At 26.9% G+C, this 27711-nt stretch overlaps 2 protein-coding genes across 3 annotated transcripts; both read left to right on the top strand.

Annotated features, from left to right (window-relative positions):
• Window positions 1–3639: 3639 nt before the first annotated feature.
• LOC145828701 (fatty acyl-CoA reductase 1-like) lies at window positions 3640–12270 on the top strand. Its single transcript, XM_082936456.1, has 12 exons — window positions 3640–3648; window positions 5962–6159; window positions 6434–6609; window positions 6850–7089; window positions 7379–7681; window positions 7964–8082; window positions 8225–8332; window positions 8701–8869; window positions 9120–9249; window positions 9426–9550; window positions 9856–9969; window positions 12144–12270. The coding sequence occupies exons 1-12, from the start codon at window positions 3640–3642 to the stop codon at window positions 12268–12270; spliced, it is 1818 nt and encodes a 605-aa protein (XP_082792582.1).
• Window positions 12271–21744: 9474 nt separating this feature from the next.
• LOC145829213 (putative splicing factor, arginine/serine-rich 5) lies at window positions 21745–27111 on the top strand. Of its 2 annotated transcripts, XM_082936947.1 has the most exons (6): window positions 21745–21945; window positions 22278–22397; window positions 24682–24744; window positions 25159–25191; window positions 26590–26664; window positions 26962–27111. In XM_082936947.1, the coding sequence occupies exons 1-6, from the start codon at window positions 21758–21760 to the stop codon at window positions 27014–27016; spliced, it is 534 nt and encodes a 177-aa protein (XP_082793073.1). In that variant the 5' UTR covers window positions 21745–21757; the 3' UTR covers window positions 27017–27111. The 2 variants fall into 2 exon arrangements, with proteins under 2 accessions (XP_082793073.1, XP_082793074.1); XM_082936948.1 differs by lacking the exon at window positions 25159–25191.
• The last annotated feature ends 600 nt before the right edge of the window (window positions 27112–27711 follow it).

The following is a 27711-nucleotide window of genomic DNA, read 5'->3' as shown; positions in this document are numbered from 1 at the left end:
AACGAAAAAAATTTAAAAAAATATTTATTAAAACCGATAAATGAATTAACTAGTGATGTACCGGACTCACTATCCGGGTCCGGGTCCGGCCGGATATTGCCACTTTTGTTTGATATCCGGATCCGGCCGGATTTTAATTTGAAAAAATAGTCCGGATCCGGTTCCGGCCGGATTCTAATTTGAAAAAAAAGTCCGGGTCCGGTTCCGGCCGGATTCTAATTTGAAAAAAAAGTCCGGGTCCGGTTCCGGCCGGATCCTAACAGAGATCCGGCCGGACCCGGATCTAGTTAGTAAAAAAGAGCATTCGCAAAAGTATTTTTTCAAAAACAAACCCTGTATAAATTGTTAAGAGTCATTTTCGTCAGTTAAAATTAAACACCTACCGTGATTGGCTCATTTTGTACACGTGACTAATTTACATTTGTTAACATTTAAACTATGAAATAAACATTTCATGAAATGCAACTCTTTACGTATGTTGTAAAATTGAAAACTTTGGAATGAATACTTGCATTTTTTATTGTTTAAAGTTGAGCTCAGAGAATATTTAGAGTAATACGGTTGAATGTATGAGCCAATGAGAATCATATGACGAAATGTTTCAAACTAAATACTGATGCAACAAAACATCAGAACATGACAGGCAATTTATATGTAAGCAGTTAGTTAGTTTGGTGTGTAGCTTAAAGCAACAAAATATCTTGAACGTTTTTGTGAATGCTTATTGTAAGTAGTGTTTTGTTTTAAAAGTGAATATTTCAACAGGTGTTTAATTGTTTAAATATTTAAACCAGGTTTTTAGTCTAATAGTTTATTAAAAATTTTACAGTTTCATGTTTACTAAAATATTTATTTAATTTTTAGTTTTTTTTTTAAAGTCTTTTGATATAGATTTAAATAGCTTCCAGTTTTTACAGTGTTACCAAAGTAATTAATAATTTTGTATATGCTAGTATTTCTTGTTGTGTTTTATATAAAAGGTTTATCACTCAAAACTGTCGTGTCTGATTATAGAAAGTAGTCTCAGTTAGAATTGAGTATTTGTTAGATATTAATTAAATAAGGTAGGATTTAATTATAATGGGTAGTACTAATAAGTTAAGTGCACCACAATCAGTCCACAACTTTACTACCAAATTATCAACCTTTGCTAGCTGTTCTACTGATTATTAGATTAAAGTATTTTTTTCTGTTTTTAAAAACCTCATTCTGACTCAGGCTTGTTTATACTCACTCTAGCTAGTTTTATTGACTTAAACAGTGGCAACCCTGCTAGTTTGAAAATTTTTGGAAATTTTAGAAAATTTTGAACTGCCTCAGGCTAGTTTAGTTTTTTATAAAAACTCAGGCTAGTTTTCTTTTAGACTTTGAATGAGTTTGAGCTGATCCAATTTTCAATATTTTGTAATTTTCTAGTGTATTTTGTTCAAGAACTTGATTTCAGATTTTTAACTGTAAATAACACCTAAATTTGGAAACCTTGTGGCTAGCTGTTCTACTTATTATTAGATTAAAGTTCTTTTTTTTTCAGTTTTTAAAAACCTCATTCTGACTCAAGCTAGTTTATTCTAGTGATGTACCGGACTCACTATCCGGGTCCGGCCGGATATTGCAATTTTTGTCTAATATCCGGATCCGGCCGGATTCTTATTTGAAAAAAAAGTCCGGATCCGGTTCCGGCCGGACTCTAATTTGAAAAAAAAGTCCGGGTCCGGTTCCGGCCGGATTCTAATTTGAAAAAAAAGTCCGGATCCGGTTCCGGCCGGATTCTAATTTGTAAAAAAAAGTCCGGATCCGGGTCCGGCCGGACCCGAAATTGTGGGTCCGGTACATCACTAGAATTAACCCTCAAAACTTTTTTGAAGAACTTGGTTTATATAAAAATTCTATTTTATTTTACTTAGTTTTTTATTGTACAACTGTTGAACAATAAATTTAGTTTCTTAAGACACTTTCTGTTTTTTATTTGGTTATTTATTTGTGAATTAAAAATAAAAATAGTTTAAGTTTAAAGACCATAAAACAAACATAACAAAATAACTATCACATTTATATTTTACTTATATAAATAAAACGGTATTAAGGTCAGTGTTTAATTTAGTTCACTCCTTTACGAATAAATAAACTTATTTTTAATTGGTAGATGTTTAAAGTTTATATTAAATACAAAACTGCTTGTGTTTCATTACAGCTTACTTAAACTTTTGTTTTATGTGTTACTTATAAGAAAGAGTCTATTATATTTTGATCAAGATTTAGCATTTAAACAACAAAAACGGTCGTAGTTTGAATTGTAAAATAGTCTAACTAAACTAAAAAAAATTATTTACAAAAGTTAGTAAATTACTTTTATTAGATAAATTGAAGTTTTCGGCAAACAGTTTTTAAAAAAGACCACTGAAATATTTAATTAAATTTAAAGAGGTCTATAATATAAAAGCTAACGTCTGGCAACAAAAGGTGCAAATTGCAAGTATTGTTAATATTGTTGATTAGTATTTAATTTATTTTCAGTTTTCCAAATAAACAATTTTTAGTTATATAGTAGGTACGATGGTTAAAAAACAAGAAAAACGCTGGTGTATTAATTGTAAGTATAGTTTGAAATTTCATTCATACAAAAAAAAGCTTTATTAAATTCATATTAGCTTTTCAGGTACTATTTTTTGTAAATTTAGTTCTTGTTTACTCTTTCTTTAAAACATATAAAATTATTTGACGAACTTAAATACGTTTTTTAAATAGTTTTTCTTCTTTAAACATTCTATAGGCTATAGAGCTATATTTGGATAATGTATCTTTTAAAAGAGTTCAGTCAGACGCTGTCTTGAGTTATTTACTTACAACTCTTTTTTACATGGAGACATTTCTCTATGGGACGTCCCGTGTCGTCAGAGGTAAGCCTTTTCAGAAACATGGCAATCTAAACGAGCCTTTTTAGCAAAAAAAAAAACAACAGATTAGCTGAACTTTTCGAAGCAAAAAATAACAACGTATTTTCTTTAAAGAAAACAAAAAATATAATTTTGCAAAGCAAAAAGTTTGGTCGAATATAAAAAAAATTAACAAATAAGCTGAATTTTAGCCAAGCAAAAAACAACTTATTCTTTAAATTAAAAAATAGATATAATTTTATTTTGCGAAGCAAAGTCTTCGGCTTTGTGCGACTGTAATTTGAAAAGCAAAAATTCGACTTCAAAAGTTTTAATTGAATATAAAATTTGAAAGATACTAAAAAGTTCAACAAATCACTTAGCGAAGCAAAAAAAAAACAACTGTTATTTAGTAAAAAAGTGCAAAAACAATTTTTGTGGCACAAAAGTTAAACTTAGTGCGTATAAATAATTCTGACAACTTTAACAGTTTTGAGATAGTTAATTTATCGTCAGAAAAACGCTACAAATTTAAAGCGGTTTATCCTAAGGGAAAGGTCTGCATATTCAATCACCACGATGGCAGAGACATTTACAACTGGTACAGTAAAGTTAACATAAAAAAATATAAATGTGCAATCTTATAAAAAAACGTGTAAAGTAGTTGCTAATATAGGCAACGTAAACGATTGAAACTTATGGAAGTATACTGTCTGCGGTTTTACTGATAAAATCTACCTTGTCGGCGGCTATGACGAAGATTATCATGAAAGAGGTTTGTGCTTCGAGTTCAATACAAAAGATTGCTCTTAAAAGCGCAAATCGATAATGCGTAAAGTGAGGGAAAATCCTACCGCATGTATTTTTAACAAAAAAAAATGTGTCTGGTGGCACGGATTAGTCATAAAACAACAAATAAATTGCAGTAAACAAACAACCCAGTCGACGACACATGGTCAGAATTTACCGATGACCGAATTAATTTTTCCAGATGTCGTCACCAGTAACCGTGCTAAAATGACGTCGTGCGAAAGTGACCCTCCGTGCTAAAATGACGCCGTGCGAAAGTGACTCTCCGTGCTAAATTGACGCCGTGCGAAAGTGACTCTCCGAGTTAAATTGACGCCGTGCTAAAGTAACGCACCGTGCTGAGTTGACGACCCGTGCTAAAGTGTCGCTGTACCTTTCTGAAACTCACCCCTTTTAAAGAGCCTTTTAAACGTTATCGGCATACCTGATGTATATACTTAACAAAAAACATGCAACAATTTGTAATGTTTTGATAACAGTTACTCCAGGAATATTTCCTTTAAAGTTTTTATTTTCGAACTATTTTGATTATAAAATGTGCAAAATAAATGTTTTAGCGCTAGAAATATGCTAAAAAGATAAGAATTCATAAGAAAAAGGTTCATTTATTAACTTATGTTTTTTTATTAGTTGTGGAACATAATACATGCTTAAAAATTGACTACAATAAAAAATTTACTCATAAACTAGTTATTAAGAATAAATTAGTAGGGCTTTATTATAAATGATGAAATCGTTATGACACTTCTATTTTTATAAGACTTTAAAAGTTATTGAAGTAAGCGATGAAAGTATATAACGTTGAATTTTAAGCTGGGCAAAACATTTTTATGATAAGATTCAAGCTAAAATGGAATTTTTCATCAAATTTGATTTCAATTATTATTTTTTAAAAATTCTAAAATGTTTACAGCATGGAAATAATTTTTTTTTGTTAAATTTAAACTGAATTAAGACTTTCAACTTAACATGCTTATTTGTGAACATTTTAGTTTATTTAGTATTATAATGTTAGAATTTTACTTTACAATATGAAAATTTAATTTTTACTTTTTGAAAATATTAAAATATAAACATAAGTATTGTATGAAAAGTCAAGTATAAAAACTTATTACAACTCTTGATCAACTTTTGTAGTATTTTAAGAAGCTAATTGTTTTCTAATTTTTAACAGTATAGATTTACTAGATCCACAAAATTAGAAGTTAAAGTAAATAAAACTTTAAAGCTAAAGAAAGTATTTTAATGTTCTAATGTGTTTAAAATTAGAGATATGCTTATAAATATTTTCAAGCTAATTTTATGCTAATATAAAGAATTCGATTACTCAGTTTCTTTATTTTGTTAAACCATTTGTTGTTTTTTAAATGTAATTGTGTTACTTTTTATATTGATTTATTATTAACGCTTGTTTAAGCTTGATTAATTTTTCTTTGTTTTTGATTATACAAAAAACTACATAAGCTAAAATGTATTTAATTAGTATTACAATGGTATAGACGCTTGAAATATTGCAAAATATGTATACTAATTTAATGTTTGAGTTTGTTTTAATCCAATAAAGTTTGTTTTTCCTTGAATATTTGCTGTTTCATGACTAAAAGTTTAAATATATTATAAAACTTTACAAACAATTGACGGCAATTGTTTACTTAAGGCTTAATAATTTCGGTAAATTGCTAATTGGAAATTGATTATTTATCTTTTGTTTTCTCTCTAAAAATAGTTTATATTTAAAGACCTCAGGACGAATAAAATTAAGTATAATTCAGTTAGTTGAAAGTATAACTACAGCAGAAATAAGTTTCAAAAAAGATGCTTGTAAAGGTTGTTTTTATTATTATCTAAAAATAAAAAGGTTTTTTACTTTGAAATTAGTAATCAAAAACATATTTCTAAATATTTTGCTTTATGAAGTACACGAGTAAAATTTATTAGACTGATAAAAAAATTTCAGTTGATCAATTGTTTTTTAAGGCTAATAGAAAGTAGTTTTATATTTAAAGCATTTATGTTGAACAAAAATTTAAATATTTTTTTATTTACAATGAAAATTCTTCAGTATGTATGTTTAGTTTTTATCAGTGTAACTAGTTTTATACACTTAACTACTTTAAACAAAACTACTTATCTTTATACATCACTATTTGTGTTTTATTAAGCTTTAAAGAGTTAACTTTTTTTTTAGTGTTTAGTCAAAATTTGATAGAAACAGCTACAACCTACAAATATTTTTTTTTTCTACCATGAAAATAATAATTAGTGTAATTCCAAACAGAACCAAACGTACCCGTCAATTGCTGATTTTTACGCGGGAAAAACCGTCGCGCTGACGGGAGGTACCGGATTTCTGGGTCAGGGGATTATTGAGAAGTTTCTGTACAGTTGCCCGGACGTGAAGAAGATAATTTTGTTGATCAGGAACAAGAGGGGAGTGAGTCCCGAAGATCGTCTAAAATCGCTCGCTGATAAACCTGTTAGCTCATTTTCTAAAGTTAATGATAAGTAATATCGAAAAACAAGAATTACTTTTCAACAAACGAACAGAAAACTTAACAAGATAAAACGTTGTTATTAAAAATATTTGTTGTTTTTAAATAAACAAAAAAATAATTCAGCGTCTTTTTTAAAGGCTAGAAAGATTTACTTCTTTTTATGAGACACAAATACTAAACAGTTGTTTGCAAAGTTGTATTTTACTACTTTCAAATACCTAATTTTTATCAAATTTTTTCAATATCTTTTTACAGTGTTTCGATAGGGTGAGAAAGGTTCACCCGAACTTTATGGACAAACTTTCATACGTAAGTTGCAATTTGGAGGCAAAAGATCTAGGAATAAGCCGCCAATCAAAAAGATTGTTGAGAAACGAAGTCAACGTTTTTATTCACTGCGCTGCAACTTTGAAATTCAACGAAATTATCAGGTAGACATTTTAAATGTTTTCGGTATTTTCAATTAGATTTAATAAGTTTTATTTATACTCTACAGATACTTTACAAATGCTAAATATTTAATTTAGTTATTGCTATTTTATTAATATATTAACTTAAATGCTATTATTAAAAAACTGTTATAAAGCATTTCTTTAAAACGTATAATAAGCAATAATAATTAAGCTAAGTTAAAACTATTCAAACACAAATAACATTTTTTTTTTAAACAGAGTCGCATACGAAATGAACGTGCAGTGCACCAGGAGAATACTGAAAATTCTGAAGAGGTGCCGCCACCTTGAATCGTTCGTCCACGTCAGCACCGCCTTCGTCAACTCGAACAACCACTGTGACGTCATAGAGGAGAAAATATATAGAAGGAGGATCGACTACAAGGACGTAGAAAAGTCTTTAAAGTTTTTGAACGACGGACAATTGGCCGGAATGCTGAACGAACTATTAGACGGATTGTCAGTTTGACTTTTTTTTTAGAGTTTTTAATGATAAAAAATTAAACATAGTAGAATACTTTTAAGTTGTGCTCCACCAAATACTCGAAAAATTATGAGTTTATTTAAATGAGTCTTTTTAATCATAACAAAAACATTGTATGTATTTATTTTATCTTACATCCAATTTTATCAAGTTTTTTTTTTTTTTTATTTCATCGGGTTTTTTTATTAGCTTTAATTTTTTATTGTTTTTGATTTTAAGCTATTTTATTTTGGGAGCAACAATAAAACCCAGTTTATTTTTCAGACCGAACACTTACACTTTGACAAAAGCGTGGGCGGAGGACGCCATAGTTGCCGAGTGCGGGCCCCAGATACCCGCCTGCATCGTCCGACCCGGCATGATAACCCCGGCCCTCTTCGAACCCCAACCCGGGTGGATCACCAACGTGTACGGGCCCACAGCGTTCGTGTCGGCCATCCTCAAGGGAATATGCAAGCTGGCCAACGCCGACCGACAGATAAACGCCGATCTCGTTCCGGTTGACTTCGTCGTGAACGGTTGCGTTTGCGCGGGAATGAAGACGGCCGTCGACGCCAGAAATGAAAGGTTTGTTGTAATAGGTTTTGATAGCTATTGTTTTTGTATACTATTGCTGTTGTTATAAGTTAAAAATGGTTTTACGGAAAATATTTACTTTTTATATTTAAAAAAGAGTTTCTATTTTTTTTATCTCAAAATAGTTTCACTAAAACATTAACTTTATATATTTTTATTTTTCCTTTAGAAAAAAACTTAAAAGCCATTAAACTTGGCAACGTTTATTTATTTTAACATTAAATATTCTAAACTCATTTGAAACAATTTCTTTTAAAGTTTTACATTCAACAGGTCGAAGCTTGGATTGAATTTGGGAGCTTCTTCCATGGACGAGATCAGCTCCAACTCCGAAGGATATTCCTCCCACAGATCTACATCCTCTGAAGAAAGTGGATCTTCTTTGTTATCAGGTAACTAGTTAAAAATTAGGTAGCATATTTTTTATTTTTTAATGACAAAAAGGTGCTGCAACTGTCAAAATAATTCTTTTGCATTGTCAAGTAAGAATCATATTGCACGCATGTTTTATTTTTTTTACCTGTTTTGAAACAGAGTCGTTCACCTCTGAAAGTCCTGAAAGTTTCGTTGAAAAAAGAAAACAAGTTCCTTGCTATCACATAACAATCTGCGCCCAAAACCCACTTCCTATTCAAACCATGGGTAATTTTTTTTTTTTTTTTTTTGTTTAAAATTTATAGCAGAAACTATTTTAATTGTGAACAGTTTTCTACTTTGTAGAAAATAATACCAATAAACGCTGTTTTGTACAAAATCTAACACTTAACTTATGAGCACATAGCTTATTTTAATCATCTACTATGCCTTCAATCCGTTTGAAATCTTACGACATACTATACTTTTATTTTTAATCTAAATTAAATTGAAATGTTATACTTAAAAACCAGTCAACAAAATTAATATTTAGGGTATTTTAATTAACAAACTTTTGAGCGCAGACCTTATTTTTTAGTGATTCAACAGTTTTTAAAACATTTCAATTCATAAAATAAATTATTTTAAACTTACAGTCAACGGAATGAACATTTGGAGTAGGAAGGAGCCTGCAGACATGATAATACCGAATGACTGCAGCGTAACTTACAACAAAACGCTGTACAAAGTGAGGTCCTTCTTCAAAGAATACGTTCCGAGCTTCATAATTGACATTGTGGCTCGTCTGAGTGGACAAACACCAAGGTATATGATACAAAATTAATTAAAGTTTATTTTTATTTTTTAGTTTTCAAATAGCGTTAAATACTAAGACAGTTTTACGCTGCAAAATTGGTTTGGTCATAAAAGCATTTTGCATAGAATCGTCTTTTGATCATTGTTTGTAAGGAATAGTTATAGTGATAGAATTTTGTTCTGTCATCGCAATAACTCCTGTTAAGCGTAGCTCATGTAAGCAGAACATAAGTTTTAAAAATTTCAAATTTGTTTTTAGAGCTGTTATGATATGTAAAAAGTTGCGGGCCGGAATGGAGGTTATGGAGCCTTTCTTCATGTATTGCCACGACTTTCAGTGGAAAGAGTCAAAAAATATGTTGATGTCCTTGAAAAAAGAAGATCAAAAAGTAAGTTGTTTGTTATTAGATCTAGCGTTTAAATTTTTGGTGATATATATTTAACTTTTTATACACAATACACATAAATGTTGTTTTTTTTTTGTTGTAAGTTACAATAATTAAACTGTTTAACTCCTTCTTAATATTATTTTTAATCAAAACGATAAACGTACTTATTATTGCAGACGTTCAACTTCGATCCAAGTAGTTTCAGTTGGGAAGAATACATGCGGTTATACTGCAGGGGTGCGAGAAAATTCATTCTCAGAGAAAAAACTACTGACGCTCAAAACAAGAAGAAACAGTTCATGTAAGTTTCGAGTAAATTGATGTAGAAAAATTGTTTAGTACAATAGATGTGCTAATTAAAGCGATCGGTTAGTTTTTCCAACTATTCAATTACGTTCTAGACAGGCTATAAAAAAGACTATCTTGATTTAATATAGTATAGTAACTGTTGTAGTATAGTAAGTAATCTTTTTAATATATTCTGTTTTTTTTTATATACTATCACATCTCAGTCTAAGTGTTTATTTTTAACTCTAGGGTTAGTATATTGTTTTACTCAATCAAATTCAAGCTCGCTTTGCTAAAGTATTAATGTTTTTTTTTCAGTGTCGGAACATTCTTCCACAGTCTCGGAGTAACGCGTGAAGTTTGCGTTTCCGCTATGACGTCATCAGTCGGATACACGAGCTGTTTGTGGGATAACACTTCGTATTATTACAGGTAAAAAGAGAAAGGAGTAGAAAAAAACTTCAAAGGATGTTTTTTGAGAAACTTGATACTGTGTTTGTTAAGCCAAGTAAAACTTGATCTAATATTTATTTGATGTTGAAAAAACGTTTTCGCATTATTGCTTAAAATGTTTGTTTTGTTCTTGTCTTTAAGTTATAAACTACAGCATAGATAAGTTGTCTCTTACTATTTTCGGCAGCTTATCTTTTTATTTGATTAACTTTTTTATTGACTATTTACAACTTACATTGCTGTAAACAAATACTTCAACGAAAATCATTATTATACATCAGCATTGTTTGTATTTTTCAAACTTAAGTGTGACTTTATAAACTGTATTAAACAGATTATAATATTTTTAAAGTTGTTAAGTAGAACAAGCTTTTTCTAATAAACTTATTTGAAACTTCTTCTTAAGCTTTTTATTTTGTTTATTGTGACGATAGGATTTTTATTTAATTTATTTACATTTTTTTGTTTATTTGTTTTTATATTTGTTTTTATTCTTTTGTAGCAAACAATAAACTAAAGTAACTAAGCTATAAGTATTATTAAGTATAAAATTAAACTATTAAAGTTTATACAAACTCAAAAACTTGTTTTATGTGTCCTTCTGAAAGCCGGTGTACTAAAATTGAATAAACATGAATAGCGTCGGAAAATATTTACCCAAACAAGCTTTATTTTGCGGTTAAAATAAAAAACAAACAAGCTTGTTGAACGTGCTGCAAAAAATTGATTAAAAAAAAGTAAACAGAACCTTGACAATTAATTCAATTTACACTTATTGCACGATAGTTATTGTAAAAAAGTTTTGAAATATTTGATCAGACTTTGTTCTTATTTGATTGATTAGGTAAGAAACATGAAATTATTTTTAGAAAAATTAGTTATGATTGCGTAGTTTCAAAACAAAAAAAAAACTATAACATAAAAAATATTTTATTTGAGTATATAAGCAAAAATACAAGTTACTCTAAAGGCTGGAAACGAGTCTAATATACACGAATAAATTTTTGCACGAAGGTTCAACATGCACGATGGGACAAAAAAAAATAGTTACCGATTAAGGGTATGGATTATAGGTATTAGTGATAGTAAAAAATAATTAGAAATAAAATAAATGAAAGTTAATTTAAAAATATTTAAACAAAGACACTTTTTAACTTATTTGTAACTATAGGTTAGAAAAACATGTCTCGTTTTTAAAGTTATACGTTATAAATTTTAACTGAAAATAGAGATTTTTAAAAAGTACGTTTTTTGTACTAATTTATTAATATCTTTGAAACTTACATTAACTTTGTTTTCAAAAATTTTATTATAGCATGCTTAATTTTTTTCAAGAATTATAGGACTACGTAACCAACGCAACATTTAAATTTTGTTTTCAAACGTTTTGCTAATTTATTTTTGTTTCATTAGCTGTTTTGATATACTTAACAAATTATAATTTTTTAAAAAACATTGAAGGTTCAAAAGTTAGAAATAAAAAACATATTTTTTGCTCATAAAAACAAAGCTAAACACGCTTTTCACTAAAAAATTAAAAATTAAGTTAATCTTTTTTTTTTTGTTTATTTCTATATAAAAATTACAATGTCTATAAAATTTTTGACTTTTTTATACAATTTTTTTATAATATGGTTTAAAGCTATTTTATTCTGCTTATTTTTCTTATAATTTTTACTGTTTATTGTTATAGTTAATTAAATTTCAAAAAGTTCTTTTTCTTTTAAACCTAAACGTTTTTGTATAAGCTATTTTTAAGTTAATTATCAACAATTTAATCTACTTTGATAAAAAATATCTAGCTGAATGACTGTCATTTATATAGTTGTGAATGACGTTTTTATAAAGGATTTAATGCATATAGTAAAAATTTTAAATTGTATAAGTAATTAGAAATGTTAGTCTTAAATAATTATTATTAAGTATCTAATAAGTTTTTATTATCATGTTTATTGCCTTATCATTTGTATTTTAATAAATAAAGCTAAAGAACAGCTACAAACACGATTTATTAGCTGATTTGTTTGTTATAAAGCTTCACCCTAATGTGCACCAATATAAATTAGATACAGATTTTTAATAGCCATTTTATACCAACTACAAGTCGTCCCGTTCCCATAAAAGCCCGGCAAACATTCGCAGACGTAATAAAGCTCGGTGCTGAACCCCCCGCACTTGGCGTTTGCGGAGAAAAACAAGTTCACATGTTTGCAAGCTGCCTTTCCCGCGCAATCGTCCGGCAACCTGCAGACGACTCTTCTCTTGATGAAAACTACCTAGGGGCGTGTTTTGACTGGTTTCCTGTTTCCTGTGAATCCCCTGAAAAAAAAAGTAAAGAAAAAAAAAGTATTCTTAGAATATCACTAAAAACGTTATTTATTGACTTTGTTTTGGTTATTTGATACACTTTTAATAATGAATGTTGAATTTATAACGCTGAAAGATTATAAGTTTCCGTAACAAGAAATGCTCGTTTTAGCCCAGCTGAAAAAGATTTAAAGTTAAGTTTTGATTGTGACGTGATAATAGGTAAAAGTTTTAAATAGCATTTTTTTTCTTGGAAATTTTTTACTAAGATGCTCTTAGTTCCCATTATACAATGTTACTTAGTGTAAATAACTTTTGATTAAGTATTGTTTTTCAACTAGTAAGTACAATTTTATTTAGAAAATGTGCAATATAATCAATAAAGTTTTATTTTACTTAGTTGATTGTATATAATAATGTTAAGTGAAGCTTTTAAACCTTTAAAAATTCAATTTAGAGTTTATAACTAATTTTAAATAGTCCTTTGTTTTTAGTATCTTAAGTAAAAAAGTTTCATTCCACATGTTAGCTCCATAATGTAAAAAAAAATTACAATGTATGTAATAACAGCACAGAACTTAGGTTTATATTTTACTAAAAATTAAAAAAAAAAGATTTATTATCAAGATTTTTCATTCTGTTTTACTGGTATTTTCAGATTGTTTAAAGTTCAAAAGTTTTTATTTACCTTCGAAAATTTTATTCCAGCTGTGCTTTTTATTAATTCCGTTCCAAACAAAATATATTAATTAATAATAATGCTCGTAAAAATTATACTCTCAATTGTTTTATTTAACTGACTTGTAATTTTATTTTTTAGGTTTTTTACTGAGTTTTGTATTATACAATAGATTTATCAAGTTTTTTTTTCAAAGTTAAAACCAATGATTATAATATACTAAAACTACCTGCAAATTTTGGTCTTTAATTACCTATATTAGTCATAATACGATGCTCGTTATTTTCGTTAATTAAACAAACTGTATGTAATATATTTGTTTTAAATAACGGATTTGAATTTTGATATACAATTTGTAAGTTCATGACTTATTTCTGGTGCTTTTAGTTTTAATTTATCTAAATTTATTACAGTATAATAAATAAAAAAATATGATATTTTTCTATTACTAGTTTTATGTTTTTTTAATATTTGTAAGCAGGAAAAATAATTTTAAACACAGGAGTTTTTCGGCTAAATATTGCGTAGTACGTACAGTGCGTACTTAACTGGCAGTGCATACCTAAGAAATCCGTACTTAAGCGGCAAGTTAAGAACAAAAAATGTTGTGAACCCCCATTGAAAAATATCTAGACACGCCCCTGAAACTACCTCGCACTTCCGGCTGATAAACGCTTAATTTGGACGAAGCTGTGCGGTAACTGAATCGGCCGGACGAACGAGTAGAGAAAGAACGGCAACTCGAGTTTCAGCAAGACGATATCGAACCTTTTGAAATCGTCGTAGTTCGGGTACTCGATTTTTTCCTCGACCTGCTACCGCTGCTGGAAGCTCAGCTGCGTTGAGAACTCAGATGGTGTTAGAGGGCCTCCTAGTCTTATTGTGTTGCGCCGAAATAACCTAGTTCTTTGCGGTGGTGGAGCTATAACCGACAAAGAATATGAATTACTTAATTTAACAATAGTAACTTGCTTGTTTGGTTATAGTGTACTTTAAATCCTAACAATTAACCATAAATAGTTTTAAACCTAAATAATACTGATTGAAAGCTACTTACATGCTACTCTAAATAAACTAGGTACGACAATAAACGAACATATTGTATTAAAGAACCATGTACAAGAAAAAAATATAGAAAACTGTATATAAAGCTTTAGAAATACCTTAAATATAAGGTTAAAATTATTTAGCAATATAAAAGTCAAGAAAATAAGGAAGTTCTACAAAATATGTACATCAAAAATTATCATTTAAAAAAACCTAAACTTTTATTCAACAGATATGTATAATAATTCTACAATTTTATAAAATACATATCGTATTCTAAAGCAGTGGTTACCGAAATGTGGACAAAACAAATTTTGGGGTGCAAGAAAACTATTTAAAATTTAAAAGTTGCACTCAATATTCCAGTGTTCTCGATGAAGAGAAAAAACATACCAAGAATTTTTTTTTAGTTATTTTAAGGCTAATTCTGAAACTTACACTAGATATACTGGTGTTCTTGGCAAGTAAAAAAAGGTCTTAAATTCTTAAGTGTTTTTAAGGCTTATTTTAAAACTAACATGAGGTGTTCTTGATGAAGAATACATTTGAGTGCACAGATTTTTCTATTTGACGATTGGGTTGCAAATATTTTTATCATCCTAGTAACCACTATTCTAAAGTGTTAAGGAATGTGTTAGTAAACTAAACTAAAGCGTAGATAAATTAAATTATAAAGTCCTTTGTTTACAAAAAAAAATCTTAAAAAACAAGTTATATAGATAATTTTAGGAATAGCTATTAAAATAGTACATTATTTTTATTTTCTTGACTTTTGTATCTTTACAACTTTTACAACTCGTAGTGCTAAAAAATTTAAATTTTTAAATTGCACATTAACAAAAAACAATTGAAAGAAGACATCTGCACTAGTTTATTCTTTTTATAAATAGTAAACAATATCCATGATGTTTAGTATCTTTTTACCGAAAACTTTGTTTTTAATTCATACAAAATGTTTATCTTTTAGTGTTTATTCAAAATACAGCTCTTTAGTTTAAAAAATACGCAAAACATTAAACAAATATTGCTGCAAAATAATAAAATAATTTAAGATTAAAGTTTAACTTTAAGATAACATAATTTTTACTGAGGTAGAGATATAGTAAACTTATGGTTATGCAACAAAGAATATTTGTTAAAGCAATATGATTTCTAACATCTTATAAACTTTGTGTTTTATAATAAAGTGCTTTGGGTTTATTTAATTAATAATGTATTTGTTTGCCCGCCTTTACTTTGTTACTGGTGAAGGACGAACATTTAAACTTACAGGTTTATTTTAAAGCTAATTTACTTAAACAGTCAAATTTAAACAATATTTTAGGAAGTAAAATGAAAACAAATCCAATAAAAAAATGAAAGGACAATTTAAATGTCATGCTAAAAAATAACTTATGTTATATCAGAAATTAAAAAAAAAAAATTAAATGACATTATTATGGGTAAAGCTAATGGAAGTTAAATTAGTGAGATTAATAGACTTATAATTACAGCCTTAAAGTTTTAGTTATTAAAAAAAAAATCATTCTGAAATTATAATCAGGGTTGCCGAAAAACCTAGCATTTCAAAAATATTGAAAAAAACCTAGCATTTGAAAAATATTGAAAAAAACCTAGTTTTGAACAAAAAATAACTAAAAAACCTCAAAAAACCTGTAATTTTACACAATTTTTACATGTTAAGTAATGAATTTTTTCTTTGAAACAAAAAAACTATTGTACAGTTAAAATTTTTGGTAATTAATTTGGATGATGTCACACCAATAGCAAACTGAAATTATATTGGTATTCATTTAATTTAGGCTCTAAAGTCTATACCATGATCTAAGAATGTTCTTTTAACAAAATAAATATAGTGCTAAGGTACAAACTTAAAGAAGTATACATCCGCATAAGGTACACATTTATCTATATATTTAGTGGTGTTTTAGGAAATTAATTAAATTAAATACTAAATGAATAAGTATTTTCAGATCAAGATGAAGACAAGCTTTTTAAAGCGAAGATAGAATACTATAACTTATGGTGTCAAAATAAAATATATTATCAAAATATGGTTTAGTTTTAAAGGAAAATAGTTTATTCTCTATTACCTTATGTGGATGCGTTCTTCTTAAAGTGTGAACTTTATTGATGTATTTACTTTGTTAAAAGCAAATTCTTAAATTATGGTTTAGAGCTCAAAAATTAAATGAACATGAATATAATTTCAGTTTCATATTAGTGCAACATCATCCTATTTAGTTTCCAATTTTTTATCTTGCCATCAATTATTTTTATTTAAAAACACATTAAACATAGCTTTACCATCTATTCTTATCTACTTATCTACTCAATGTTGTTATACTATTTAAGACAGGTTTTTACATTTAAATTAATTTTATACTATAATTAGACCCAAAAACTTGTACTTCCTTAAACCCAGAAGAAATCTCTCAAAAAAATTTGGAAATTATGTAAATGAAAATAAAACTTTTTATTTACTTATAGGGTTGCCACACACTAATGATAACTCAGGGTGTTTAAAACTTTTTGAAAATATCAGGATGACTCATCTTAACTCCAGATATTTTGAGTTTTATTTTTAACTCAGGCTGATTCAGGATAGTTTTGTATTATAAAAACTCAATACAGTTTTAAGAAAACTGAAAATCTCAAGCCAGATTTTTCTAGATTTTGAACAAGATTTAGTTGATAAAGTTTAAATATTATTTTTTATTATATAACCTTTTTTTGAAGAAATTTATATTCAATGATTTCAAATTTTTAAATTTTTTTTAAAGGATTTGAAAAAAACTTAGGGTGATCCAGGACAGTTTAAGTTCATTAAAAATATTTTTTGGTTACTCAGAACAATTTTTGACTCAAAGAATGGCAACCCTGATTTTTGCACTGCTCCACGTGCATAAGGAACCCTGTACAAACTCTTAAGAAGATAAAGTGTTAACTAAGTGTTGTTTACACTTTCAACTTTATACTTTGATAAGACTTTGATTTACTAAAAAGTTTAATAAATCTCACTCTATTATTTACACTTATAGGTGTAAACTATTACACTCTAATTATTTACAGATGGAAATGAAGACAAGCTGACAAGATGAAGACCTTGTATCTACTTTATATATTTTAACTATATGCAAAGCTTTTTTGTGATATTAATAAAAAACTCTCACTATTAAAGTTTGTACTAATTTTAAACTAAAGTTATCATAATAATACAAAGTAAAACTTAAGTAAAATAAATACAAGCTTTCATAGTAAGAATATTTTATTTTTGTCACAATAAATTGCATGTAGTTAAAATTTCGAAATTAGAATTAGAAATTAGGTCAGCAGATGTTGCAATAATTTATCTTTGCTCTAAACAGCTTGTCTTCATTTCTATCTGTAAATAGTTATTTTTTATTAATAAAAATTTTATATTTAAAATATATTTATAATTTTATTTTTACACATTATATTTTTTTCTTTATTTATTTATATTTGTTCTTTTTATTTACCTTATAGTCTCTATTTTTAAAACTAAGCTTTTTATTTCTATACTTATCTTATCAAAGTATAAAATTGGAAGTGTAAAATCGTGATATTGGTGCGAAATCATCCTAGGAAATTACCAAATATTTAATAGCCAACTTTATTTAAAAAAAAGTAATAAAGTTTGTTTAACTTAGTCATAAAATTTTTAGATACTTTATATTTAAAGGAAAAGTTCCATGTACACCATATTTCAAAGCAAATGCAGTTCCTTTTAAGACATTTTTAATAGTAGTTATACTAAATTTAATAAGTTTTAAAATCTATCAAAAAAGTTACGGCATTGTTCTAAACTAATTTGAAAAGACAGTAATTAGAATTAAATTGAGAATACTTAGTTCATTATGAAATGACACTGTCATTCATAAATGTATATTTTAGCCCTGATATAATAAAAACAAATTTCAATGTTAATACTTATCTAATTAAAAAGTACATGAAAATTAAATGAATTAATTAAAAGTAATATCATATATAAAGTTAAAGAGATGTCTTAAATGGTTATTAATGTTAAGTTAAACAAAATCAAAAATACTTTTTAATGTAAATGCAAGTATACTACCATATAAAAAGTTAAAAACAACCATACTTTAATTTACATAGTTAGTCACTGTTATAACTATGGTATAAACCAGTGTCCTTTAACAAGTGCAATTGACATTATTTACTGTGCACATAGTTTGAGAAGAATTATTAAGAATAGGTTCTTAATATATTTTTTTATTACAGTTTTTTTTAGTTTATCATCAACTTTTTTATATGCCATATATAGTATATACAGGAACAGGTCTAATATGCAAGAATACATTTTCCCACAAGGAGAAATTTTTTCACAAAGATACTTTTACACAAAGAGTCATTTTTGAACAAGAGTAAAAAAAAATAACTAAATGAAAAGAAAATAACAAAAAATAAAAACAGAAAAAAAAAAGTTATCTAATAAAATCCATTTATAAGAAAAAACAAAAAAAAAATAAAAAATAAAAACAGAAAAAAATTATTGATCAAGGGTTAGGGGTAATAAAGGTAGTAAATAAATAATAATAAATAAAGTTAATAAAAAAATTAAAAAATATTATTTTTTGACCCGTGCAAAAGTGTCCTTCTGTGCATATTAGACTCCTACCCAGTATATACAGGGTGGCCATTAGGGTGCGTCTGTTGCCCCTCTAAAATTAAAATTTTGGAATTTTACTTATTGAAATTTTTTGAGGTTGGGAAATCACATAAATAGACAGCACAAAAAAAAAAGCTTCCTAGCTTTAAGCTTGTTGGAGCAAATTACTTTTGAATATTTGCTTTATACCAGTGTATTTAATAAAGGTAAAAAAATGCTATTTCATTAAAGTTTATTTTCTCTTACGTTTTTGAGATAGTTACCTGAAACGGTTAGGAAATGTTCCTTGTTATATTTAGAAAATTCTGTATAAACAAAGTTTATAAAAAAAAAAAAATAACTGAAATAACTGAAAAAAAAAATTTAAATGTTAGGTAAAAATAGCAGATTTCAGTTATTAACTTAATTTTTTTTTTAAACTTTGTTTATAGAGAATTTTTTAAATATGGCAAGGAATATTTCCTAACGGTTTCATGTAACTATCTCAAAAACAAAGGAGAAAATAAATTTTTAGTGAAATAGTATTTTTAAAGATTCTAGCTTGATTTGTTTAAACTCCGCTAATTTGATGTATCTTAGGCAAGCCATAGTCTTTCAGGATGACTTTGCTGCGCCTAAGACAGAGTATTTTAAAACTTATGAAAGTCTCAAGATATTATAATTTTGAAAACTAAACTCAGGATGACTCAGGTTAATTTAGTTAATAAATAAAAACTCAGATTAGTTCTAAGATTTCTGAAAGTATCACAGGCCATTTTTTTCTAGATTTTGGATAATATTTATTTGATCTTAGTTAAGATTTTCAATATACTTTTTTTTATAACAAATTAACCTGAGTCATCAAATATAACAAATAGACCTGATTTTCTAAAGTTAAAAAAAATGTTTTAATGGATTTGAAAAAAAAAAACTACGGATGACTCAGGACAGTTTAAGGTCACTAAAGACATGTTTTGTTCACCCAAGACAGTTTTTTTGACTCAAAGAATGACAATGCTGCTATAAGTGGAACCTTACATTTTATTATTAGAAACTAAATAAAATAATCTTTTCTATCCCAAAAACAATATTAAAAAATATAACAAAACAAATTCCATTTTCTAAAATTTATTTGAATACTTTCAAGTAAGTCTTTTCAGAAATTGTATCTTTCTTATTTAAACTGAATTGAAATAGAAACAAAATTATTATGTAGTTATAACATTAAATTTTAAATATAGAAAATGACGTAATAGTCAAGTGTAATAATTAATTAAATGTTAATATCAAAAAAATTTGCTGTACTAATAAAACTTGTTAGGTTAAAATCAAACTAAAATAAACCAGCTATAAAAATAACATGAAAAATGAAATTACAATTTTTTTTTTAATTTAAGGAACCAATTAGTACTTGAAATTACTTAATTTAAGGAATTAAAAAGTCTTGTCTTTATATTTTGTCACATATTCATGATTGTCCAACAAATGTTGTCCAATCGCATAAAAGTATTGTTTTGTAACCTACTTACTTCCTAGCAAGTGTTCAAGCAGAAGGATACTATAATAAGTAAAACTCTTAGTTGTAAAAATATGTTAGCTTATAATTAAATCATCTATAAGGTATATTTGATAGCCAAGTTTTATATTTTAGGAGTTACAACTGTTTTCACATCTTAGTCCTCAAGTGCTTTAGTTGTAAATATTTTAAGAAAAGATAATAGATTTAACTCTCAATGTTATTGCGAATAGATAGATATTATTTCATGTTAATAAATTTAAGAACTTAATTTCAAAGATACATAGATAAATCTTTTTTTTAATGTGTTTAATAGTTTTTGTCAGAACTCTAACTTCTGTCTAAGATACTGTTATTTGTATATTTCAACAATTTTATTAAAATATTTACAAGATAGAAATACGAAATATTTTACAGAGTAAAATATAACTTTAATGTACAATATTCAATTTGAAATGAATGATAACATTTTAAAATAAGTTAAAATTTCGTTAATTTTAACTTGAATTTTATATACTTATAGATTAACATAGTTACTTGTAAGAATTAATTAATCTATTTGAATTTTGCATTAAGTGAATTAATTTATCTTATAATCAACATTCTGAAGATTATGTTAAAGTTTTTAAAAGTAAAACCAACAGTCTTACTTATTTTTCTATGTAAACTTTTCAATTTATTAGTTTAATCTCCAAGTTAGACTAGGGGTTGACAAACTGTGGCCAGCAAAGATCAGCTTTTACTTTTTATTTAAAAATGATATAACTAATAAAACCTAGCCTGAGTTATATTGTAAAAGTGGATGTTTTTTCATTTTATTTTGTGTTGTTTTACATTTAGTACATACTTTTGTTTAATTCTGCAGTTGCTTTATTGTTATCAAGTTAATAGTCATTTTAAAAGGTATATATCTACACAAATGTCAATAGCAAATAATGTGACATACCTACAGTACTAATGAGTTTATTATGGCATAAGTTGTTCTAAAAAAATATATATTGATTTTTCTCTAATAAGGATAAAACTTGACTTAATGATTGTAAATGAGATTTTGAGATTATTGTTTTTTGTAGTAAATACTTTGGGTAGTTAAAAGATTATTTTTAACTACATAAAATACTATAATTAAAAAAAAAGTTCTAAACTGTTAAAACTCTAATTTTTATTTTATAATAACTAAGTTTGCACTGTGCATTTCAAAGTTTCTTATATTTAAGAATTACTAAAGAGTAAATCTCAGAATGTTTTCCATATTTATTTGGGAACAGATTGAACATATTATTAATTCTGAATAATTAAATAAAGCACATACCGCCTTACCTTTTTAAGTTTTCTGTATATTTTTTTTAATTACTTTGAATTTAATAAAAAGTTCATTTACATAAAATACATGATAAGAAAATGCTTAACTAAAAATAATATACTACTAATAAAAGTTATAAGAATCTCAGTACTAAAGCATAGTACTCTGTTTTACTTAAAATATTATTTATAAAAAAGTATTATTAAAATTAATTAGGCAATGCTAAACAACATAATAACCTTTTGATAAAAAATTACTGTGTTTTTAGTTATAAATTTAAGCAAAATGTCAAACTTCAAAGTGTATGTTGGTAATTTGGGCAACAACGGAAGCAAAAGTGAGTTGGAGCGAGTCTTTCAGTACTACGGGACGCTGAAAAATGTCTGGGTCGCCAGAAACCCTCCAGGTTTCGCTTTTGTTGAATTTGAAGACCAGCGCGATGCTGAGGACGCTGTTCATGATCTTGATGGAAGGTAAAGATGTTTTTTTGATTCAAAAAATCACTAATGCAGTTTAGAAAATGTGTGTTGTGTTCTTAGACTCAATCAGCTTTGTTGTCAATTATTTGATTGATTTTAAACAAACACTAAGGTTTTTTTTTAGAAACTTTGCTCTTATATAATTAGAACTGTTTATATTTAAAGCTATTTCTTGTTGTTATAACTAATACATAAGTCTGCATACACACCCATTTTTCATAAATTATTTGTAAATACCGTTAATTATGAACTAATATAATATAAAGTATGAACAAGACAAGGTTTGAAATGTTGACATAATTTTAGTAAAACAATTTCATTTACAGGACAATTTGTGGTGTGCGCGCCCGTGTTGAAATGTCATCTGGGGCCGGAAGAGGTCGTGGTGGTGACAGAAGAGGTGGTGATCGTAATGGTGACAGGAGGGGCGGATATGGGCGTGACAGGTTTGATTTATTTTCAATTTGTAAGTCTTTTGTAAGTAACTTTTTTTGTGAAAAGTTATATAAACTATCAAATGTATTGACTTATGGCACAAAACCATGGTGTTATTTCATTTATGTTTATGAAAGTTATGATTTTGTTTACAAATTTAGTTTTCGTGTAACTGTCTGTAAATCTGTAAAAGTCTATCAGTTTTAAAATTGTTTAAAATAGTATCAAGTTAGAATTTGTTTCGAAAAATTTTTAAATTAGTTTTGTTGTATTTTTTATGTAAATGGTATCTTTTAAAACTAAATGATTATTTTCTTAACTTAAAAAGTATGTGTAGTATAAATAGAATATTTTAAGTAATGTAAAAGTTTGAATACTTTTATGATTATGAAGTATGTCACTGTTGTATCAATTCATTGTAGAAGTATTACGTTAAATTATTACTATTTATTGTCAAATTATATTTCTAATAAAGATAAAAAAGTTTGAAAAACTTAATTAAAATTCCAAGATAAACTAAAGAACTAAAAGATTTAGGGAGGTCTTTTTCAAATATAACAAGTTAATCTTACTTTGTCAGTTTTATCTTAGCTATCAAACATTTTTTACTGCTTTACAAAGTTCTAAGTAACTTTTGAGATACAAAAGATAAAAGTCAGTATGTAAAATAGTTTTGTAAGAAAAATTTAAAAGGAGAAAAATAATATTTCAATAAAAATATCTTATAACATTTTTTTTTACTAGCCATAACATTTTTTTTACTAGCCATAACATTTTTATTCTTTGTAAGGTTAAATTTGATAAGCTAACTTTTAAATGTTTTTATATAGTTAATATTTTCTTTAAAAAAAATAATTGAAGTAGGGCTGCCAAAAAACCTAGAATCCTGGAAAAATCTGGAATTTAAGAAATTTAGAAAAAAAACCCGAATTTTTAACAAAAATCTCTAAAAAACCTGAAAAACTGGAATTTTAAACAATTTTTACATATTAAATAGTAAAATTTTGATTTGGCACCAAAAATTTATCATAAAGATTAAATTATCATAAAGATTATTTTTTTTTGTGATCATGAAAAAAGTTTTTAATTAAAAAGCACATTTAAAGTATCTTTTCAATGTCGTTATACTATTGTACACAGTAAACCTTAAACTTAATTTTAAACTAAAAAAAGACCCAAAACGCGTAATTTGAAAAACTAAAAAAAAGTTTTAAACTTGGAGAAAACTTGCCAAAATCATTTGGCAACCCTGTTGAAGCTACTTTTAAAGAATACTTTTTGTAGTTTTAATTTATCTATATATAGTTTTATATAGTTTTACTACAAATCTTTAAAACTGTTGAAGAAGTGTTCCCTGACATCTTGAGGTCTTAGGCTCAAAAATAAGTAGATAAACTTAAAAAAATATAAAGTTGTGGTAAATATCGAAAACTGTTTAAAAAATTACTAGTTCTCATAAGTTAATTAATATATTTCAAGGTTTTAGTTAACATCCAATGTTAAGTTTAGTAAAAATGTTTTTACCCCTCTATGGCCATAAAAATGATCACGAACTTCAATTGAACCGCTATACTGTTAAGCTATGAAGAAGTACTTAAGTACACTATTAAATAAATAAACTTATAACAATTTTGTTAAGTTTATGTTTAATAAATAAGTTTAGAGAGTGTTAAATTTAAGTTTATTTTTTGATCAAAGTTCAAAGCAAAGTATGAACTCTCATCACATTTAGACTTAAGTTAAAATAAATTTATGAAAATATGATTAATTTTAAATTCAAAGTTTTTGTTTTTTTTAAAAGTAAATAATAAGCTAAACTTTTAGTTTATTTAAAAGGTAATTAGCTTTGCACTATTAAAGTTTCAATTTTAAACAACAGCAATAACCTCAATATTATCATAGAATCTTCGCTTCACTTCGCAACTACGTCGCTTCTCTGCTAAATTGTTACATGATTTCTACATGCGACATCTTTAATAACCGCTCTATGATCACAAATAGCTTCTTGCTACCTTCTTAAACCTCCTCGACATTACTACGTACTCTACTACTACTTCATACCTGACTAAGAGAAACCTACACGCACACAGCTAAACTACTTAGTCTGCAATGAATGTATAGGTACTATCAGGGACCTTTTAATCTATAAAAAACGGGTGTTTTTTTTTTTTTTGAGTTTTGAAATCGAAGAAGTAGGCAGAGCGTTTATCGAGTTTATGAGGTTTTATCAATTATTTGATTGGTGTGAATGCGTAAGATTTTTTTCATAATTTTCAAGCAGTTTATTCTTTGCAGGTCTCGCTCACCAAGAAGAAGATACTCTAGAAGCAGGAGCAGAAGCCGTGGTAGGAAAAGGAGGTAAATTTTCAACTTTCTTAATTAGTTTATCCGTCGAAAACTAAATTTGGAAGTATAAACCACTTATTTGTGCATTGGAGACTGTGTTGTTCTTTTGTGACTTAAAAGTTTATAGTCAAAATTTTCTAGTCAAGTTTTTTGATGTTTTTTAAACATTTAGTTAAAGTTTCTATTTTTTAGAAGAATTTATTAGAAATGAGTATAAAATTAATTGAACAAATAATCTTTATAAGTAAAACTATTTCACATTTTTATATAAAAGCCATTTGTTTTTTTCAAACTTCAGTACAGAACGCCTTTTAAAATTACAGCTTAAGTTATTAAGTAGAAAAAATCAAAATAGAGGAAAAATTTATTTTAGTTTAAAAAAAGTCAATTAACAATAATTTTGATTTTTTTTTTGTTTGAACTCAGAAGTAGGAGCGGAAGTCGTCAAAGAAAGAGAAGGTAGTTTAATATATTTTATATAAGCTTATGTTATGTGCAAAAATTGGATAGTATAAAATGTACAATAGTTATTTTAATTCATATATGAACTAACTTGATGTTTGATAGCTTTGTTGTGAGTTATGTAATTATACTAATATTTTGTATTTTAGGGTGTATAAAACTATTAAGTTTTAAAAATAGTGAAACACTTATTATAAAAGTGCGCTAGGTTTTGTATAAAATATTTAATTAAAATTTTTAAAAGATAGTAAACAAAATTGTAATTAAGGCCATAGGGGGGTAGAAGCCATTTTTTGACCAAAAATAACATATAGACTTATATTATAGTAAATTTCATAATCTTTCAGATGCTTTTTTTAGATTTTAAAAATATTAAGTAACTTTTTTTTATGACCGGTTATATAAAGGGTTGTCTTTATAAAGGGTATATAAAGGGTAACTTTAAAGCCGTTTTTCTCGAGTTTTTGAAAACGGGCTTTAAAATCTATCTTCTCCTTCATTTTTCAAGCAATCTTCTTCAAATTTTCAGGAAATGTTCCTTACATTATGAGAAAAAAAAGTTATTTGTGAATTTTAATAATTTTAAAAAATAAAAATTTCATGACAAAAAAAAAAAGTGATTATTTATCAAAAAAAAATTTTTTTTTCAAAAAAAAGGTATTTTTACTTAAAATTTTTTAAAGTCACAAATAACGTTTTTTTGTTATTGTATAAAGAATAGACTGTGAAAGTTTGAAGAAGATTGCTTAAAAAATGAAGGAGGAGGTAGATTTTGAATGCATTAGTCTTTTTTCGCCGTTTTAGTTTTTCCTTACCCATAAGGAACCTGTTATGCGGCCCGACTTTGGCCGGACATATCTCAAAAACTAATTCGAATTTTTAAAAAGGGTAAAAAGCAACTTGAAGCTTAGTAAAAACTCTATAAAATAAGATCAACTTGTAAAAAACATGGCCTACCCCCCTATGGCCTTAATTTTTATAAATTGAAATAAATATTTACCTTTATATTACAATTATTCTTATATTATAACATGAAATTTCAATCGTTGAGAACCAACTTTATACTTTCATATAATATATATAGATTGTGTATCGTTTTTGCAACCTACAAGTATAAAAAGTCAAAAAAAAAACTGAGTTTTTTCAAACAGAACTTTAAGTTTCTATAATAGATTTTTATTTAACAAAATTACAAATTAATAATTCAAAGAAGTTATTTACAAATCAATGTTTTGCCCTGTAGGATTTATCAGTTATAACATAATTCTTCATTAGATATTAAATATATCCATGAATTCTATATCAACTCCTTAAATTCAAGTTGAAAACTCTTAATTGTTACTCTTAAAATAAACCATATTAACTTATACAAAAGTTAATAAAAACACCAAACAGCTTGCCTTACAACCGATCTGCAAGCAGGAGCCGATCTCCCAGGAAAGGAAGGGACTCGAGTGTGTCTCCGAGAAGGTTTGATTTCATATTATCTTGAAACATCCAGTTTAAAAAATTTCATTGAGACTTAACTTTTTTGTCCAAGTAGTTATATTCAAAATAGCTTCACACCATTTAAGGCTTATGAAAGTTTATTTTTATTTTTGTCTTTGTATTTATATTGTTTGTAAGTATAATTAGAAACAAAAAAATACTGGCTTTATTTCTTTACAATTGTTTTACTTTTGATTACATGATCACAACAGAATAAACTAAAATAAAAAAACATATATAAACTTAATTTTAAATTTTTACAAACTTTTTTACAAACAGATCCAGGAGTCGTTCGGGCAGCGTGAGGCGCAGGCACCGCAGCCGAAGCAGATAAAAAGTAAAAAAAGTAGAGAGTTTCATTTAGAACATTTTAAAATCGTGACAAGTGTTATTTTAGTAATACGTGAATAAAAATCTGCAGTTTTTATTGATTTTTTTTTGACGTTGTCGTGAATGTCTAAATGATTTTTAAGTTTTTAAACCATAGAGAACTGTTTTGTATAAAATTTTAAGTACATCTTGTTTAATAATGTTTATAGTTTGGAATTTAAGTTCTTGTTAACAAAAAACTAGAATTTTTTCCAACTTTTATTAACCAAGTTTATTTAAACAAACTTAAGCTGTTGTACCAATCCAAACTTTTTTTCAAAAGATCCCCTATCAACTCCAGAATAGATAGTGTAAGTTTCAAATTATGAACTCATTGCCCCTCTGCTGCTCATGCCCCCTAAATTTCTGTCATGGCCTCCAAGGGGGCCACTTGGCCTACTTTGAGAAGCCCTAATTCTGACAATTTAGGCTAAAAAATCTTGGAATTTTTATCAAAAATCACTAAAAAAAACTTAAATTTTAAACAATTTTTACGTGTGGAGCGGTGAAATTTCGATTTGACACTAAAAATCTGTCATATAGACCAAAGTTTTTTGTCATCATCAAATTTTTTTTATTAAAAGCACATTTGAAATAGCTTTACAGTATCTTTTCAATCTTGTATACTATTGTTTACATAGTTTTAGTTTTACTTTAGCC

This window comes from Thalia democratica, chromosome 2, assembly GCF_965202585.1.
Source record: "Thalia democratica chromosome 2, ktThaDemo2.hap1.1, whole genome shotgun sequence".
NCBI lineage: Eukaryota > Metazoa > Chordata > Thaliacea > Salpida > Salpidae > Thalia > Thalia democratica.
The sequence above is the reverse complement of the archived record's forward strand: the minus strand, read 5'-3'. Positions and strand labels throughout refer to the sequence as shown.